The sequence below is a fragment of the Ranitomeya variabilis genome, chromosome 1 (genome assembly GCF_051348905.1).
Source record: "Ranitomeya variabilis isolate aRanVar5 chromosome 1, aRanVar5.hap1, whole genome shotgun sequence".
Taxonomy (NCBI): domain Eukaryota; kingdom Metazoa; phylum Chordata; class Amphibia; order Anura; family Dendrobatidae; genus Ranitomeya; species Ranitomeya variabilis.
Window position 1 is genome coordinate 263,360,433 of NC_135232.1, and position 2,660 is coordinate 263,363,092.

Here is a 2,660-nt window from a genome sequence, read left to right on the forward strand (position 1 = left end):
GCATTGACAATAATTTTTGTATACAATTTTTACAGGCTTCTTCAAGTGAGGGAGAAGGCACACAGCGGGAGCAGAGAGCTCGGGGCCAAGGTGTGGTGTCAGGCCGGCGAGTGAGTTTTTTTTTTTTTTTTTTGAGTAGCATCCTGCTGTGAGGAACATTACATTTCAGTAGCATCCTGCTTTCACTAGGGATGTTTACTAAGCTTAATTACATTATAGCTTTTCGGGGCAGCAAGTATTGGGGGAAGGTAACATAAAGTTGAACTCCCTGCACAAAAACATTCCAAAATACAGGTGTAGAAACCATCAATATACATACATCAAATGGCAAAGGATAGGGCAAAGGTACATATCATGACAGGTGCTGGTGGTTGTTAATATTTGCATATTTGTAACCTTTTTGTTTTCTAATTTTTCTAGGTTTCACAATGGAACCAAGGAGACAGTGGCATAGATGTGGAGCTCCTGATCTCCAGCATCCAGGAGCGTGGCCCGTTGTGGGACAGCCGTGACCCCCGGGACATGGACTAGGTGATGTTGAGGCGTTTGTGGGTAGAGGTGGCAAAGTCGCTGTGGGATGGCTCTGACAGCGCTTCAGCCAAGGACAAAGGCAACTTTCGTGAGTATTGCTGATACGCTGCTATGACCCATCTTGCCAGGATAAACACAACCGTGTGTGATGCGATCAACGCCTAAACTTTGCATCGCACATGGTTGTTTTATCCTTTTAAAATGCTAAATATGTAACCTTTTTTTTTTCTTTGCATTCACAGTTAAAAAGTTGAGGACCAGATGGCGATCCATGAAGGACCGTTTCAATAAGGGGCTCCGTACTGAGGAGGAGCAATCTCGGAGTGGTGCTGCTGCGGCCAAGTCTGTGCCCTACAAATACCACAGGGCACTACAGTTCCTAAGACCGATCCTTGGCCGCCGACAGTATTTTGTCCACATACCATATTGCACATTGCCCAGACACATAGCATATTGCACAGCCACATAGTACATTGCCCAGCCACGTACATTGTGCATCCACATAGTACACGTTCTAGCCACGTATCCACATAGTATATTTCCCAGGCACATAGTGTATTGGCCATCCATGTAGTCAGCGTAGCATATTGGCCATCCACGTAACTTTTTCCCTTGTGGAATGGTATATAGCCCATTAGTAATTTTTTGGGTTAAGCGTGAGTCCTTGTAGTCCATGACAGGTTACGTTCTGAGTCAGGGTAGTTCTGATCGCAGGAATAATGATGACGTCTCGATCACATGATCCTAACGTCATGGCCGTTCCTGCGATCAGATCAGCAAAGTCACTGTGAATTTTTTTCTTTTTTTTTTACATTTTTATCTTGACGTTAAATTTTATACTATTTTTGCGGCATAGGCAGCGTCAAGAAAGAGTTTTAGACAAAAATTTTTTTTACCCATGACAGTGGTATGCAGTCAAAAGGCTTTGGCAGCGGGAATGAACATTAATTTTCTGCCGTTGGTATGTCCATGATTGTTATCGTCAGCCATAACGGTCAGCTGGCGATAACAATCAGCAATTTATTATAGGCCACACAGACTGAGAGACAGAGGATTTGTATTGTTGTGTAATGTAATTTTAATTTTATTACAGGAGTTGGCGTATGTGATAGGTTAATTGAAGACTTATTTTTCCCTTATCTTTTCACAGGACACACAGCAGCACCCTCGAGCGAGCTCGCCCCGCAGGAGCGGACCTTCATGAATCGCCATCTGACCCGTCACAGCCCTCCCACAGCGACAGCAGGCTTGCACCACCATCTGGAGAACCGGCAGCCGGTCCATCAGGTGTTCCCCTGCCCGAGGCCTCTGGCGCACCTTCGTTCGGGAATTCCCGACAGCGCCAGCGGGCCTCGGACAGGCCAGCCATGCCCGAATTTTTGCATTTGAGCACGGTTTTCCAGAACTGTTTCAAGGCGTTGAGCGATAAAATGGACACTCGTCTGTCCAATATCGACCGGCGCCTTGAAACTATGGAATCCGAGCTCTCGAGTCCGGCCAAACATTTTTTTAGTACCATTGCTAAGGGCATGGTGGAACACCTTACGCCGGAACTCCAGATTTCGGTGATGCAGGCCTGCAACACTGCCTACGTGAGGGCTCTGCAGCAGGCTCGGGTCATGCAGTCAGCGACAATGCCCGTAGTGCCGTCGCTGGCTAGCATGACTCCGACTCCTGCTGCAGAGCCACTCCAGCCACCCCACCGAGGTCCACGTGCCGAGCGACGCCACCACAGGCACTATAGCATTGTGCCGCCGACTCCTGCTCCTGCCAGGCCCTCATCCTCCCGTAGCCGTCATTCTGGGGGAGCTGCCGCGGGAGAGAAGAGAAAAAGGAAACGAAGGAGGACACACACGGAGGCTCTGGCTGCTCCAATACAGACACCAAGTGCGCGTCGGGGCTCTAGCCGCAGCAGGAGCAGCCAGGGCCAACCAAGAACCTGGCAAAGGCTTGTGTTGCCTCCTCCCTCCCCTACAGATGTCGCGGTTTCATCACCAGTATACCCTGCGGAGGGTTTGGACCTGCCATCTAGCCTCCTGGACTCTGGCTCAGCATCCTCTTCCTCTCCCCATTCCCAAACACCAGAGACTTACCATTCACCGCTGGTAGCGGAGGTTGATACCCCCTAA

General features: G+C 49.2%; 1 protein-coding gene across 1 annotated transcript; it reads left to right on the top strand.

The window, feature by feature from the left end:
* Positions 1-534: 534 nt before the first annotated feature.
* Positions 535-2,660, top strand: LOC143794168 (uncharacterized). The gene is made up of 3 exons (XM_077280947.1): positions 535-619; positions 774-936; positions 1,682-2,660. Exons 1-3 carry the CDS (start codon positions 535-537, stop codon positions 2,658-2,660), a joined length of 1,227 nt encoding a protein of 408 aa, XP_077137062.1.

Excerpts from the sequence above, each read along its gene's own strand:
- LOC143794168 (XM_077280947.1), top strand. The coding sequence starts at position 535 with ATGTTGAGGCGTTTGTGGGTAGAGGTGGCAAAGTCGCTGTGGGATGGC. Across the intron at positions 620-773 it reads CAAGGACAAAGGCAACTTTC|TTAAAAAGTTGAGGACCAGA; the intron begins GTGAGTATTGCT and ends TTGCATTCACAG. Across the intron at positions 937-1,681 it reads CCGATCCTTGGCCGCCGACA|GACACACAGCAGCACCCTCG; the intron begins GTATTTTGTCCA and ends ATCTTTTCACAG.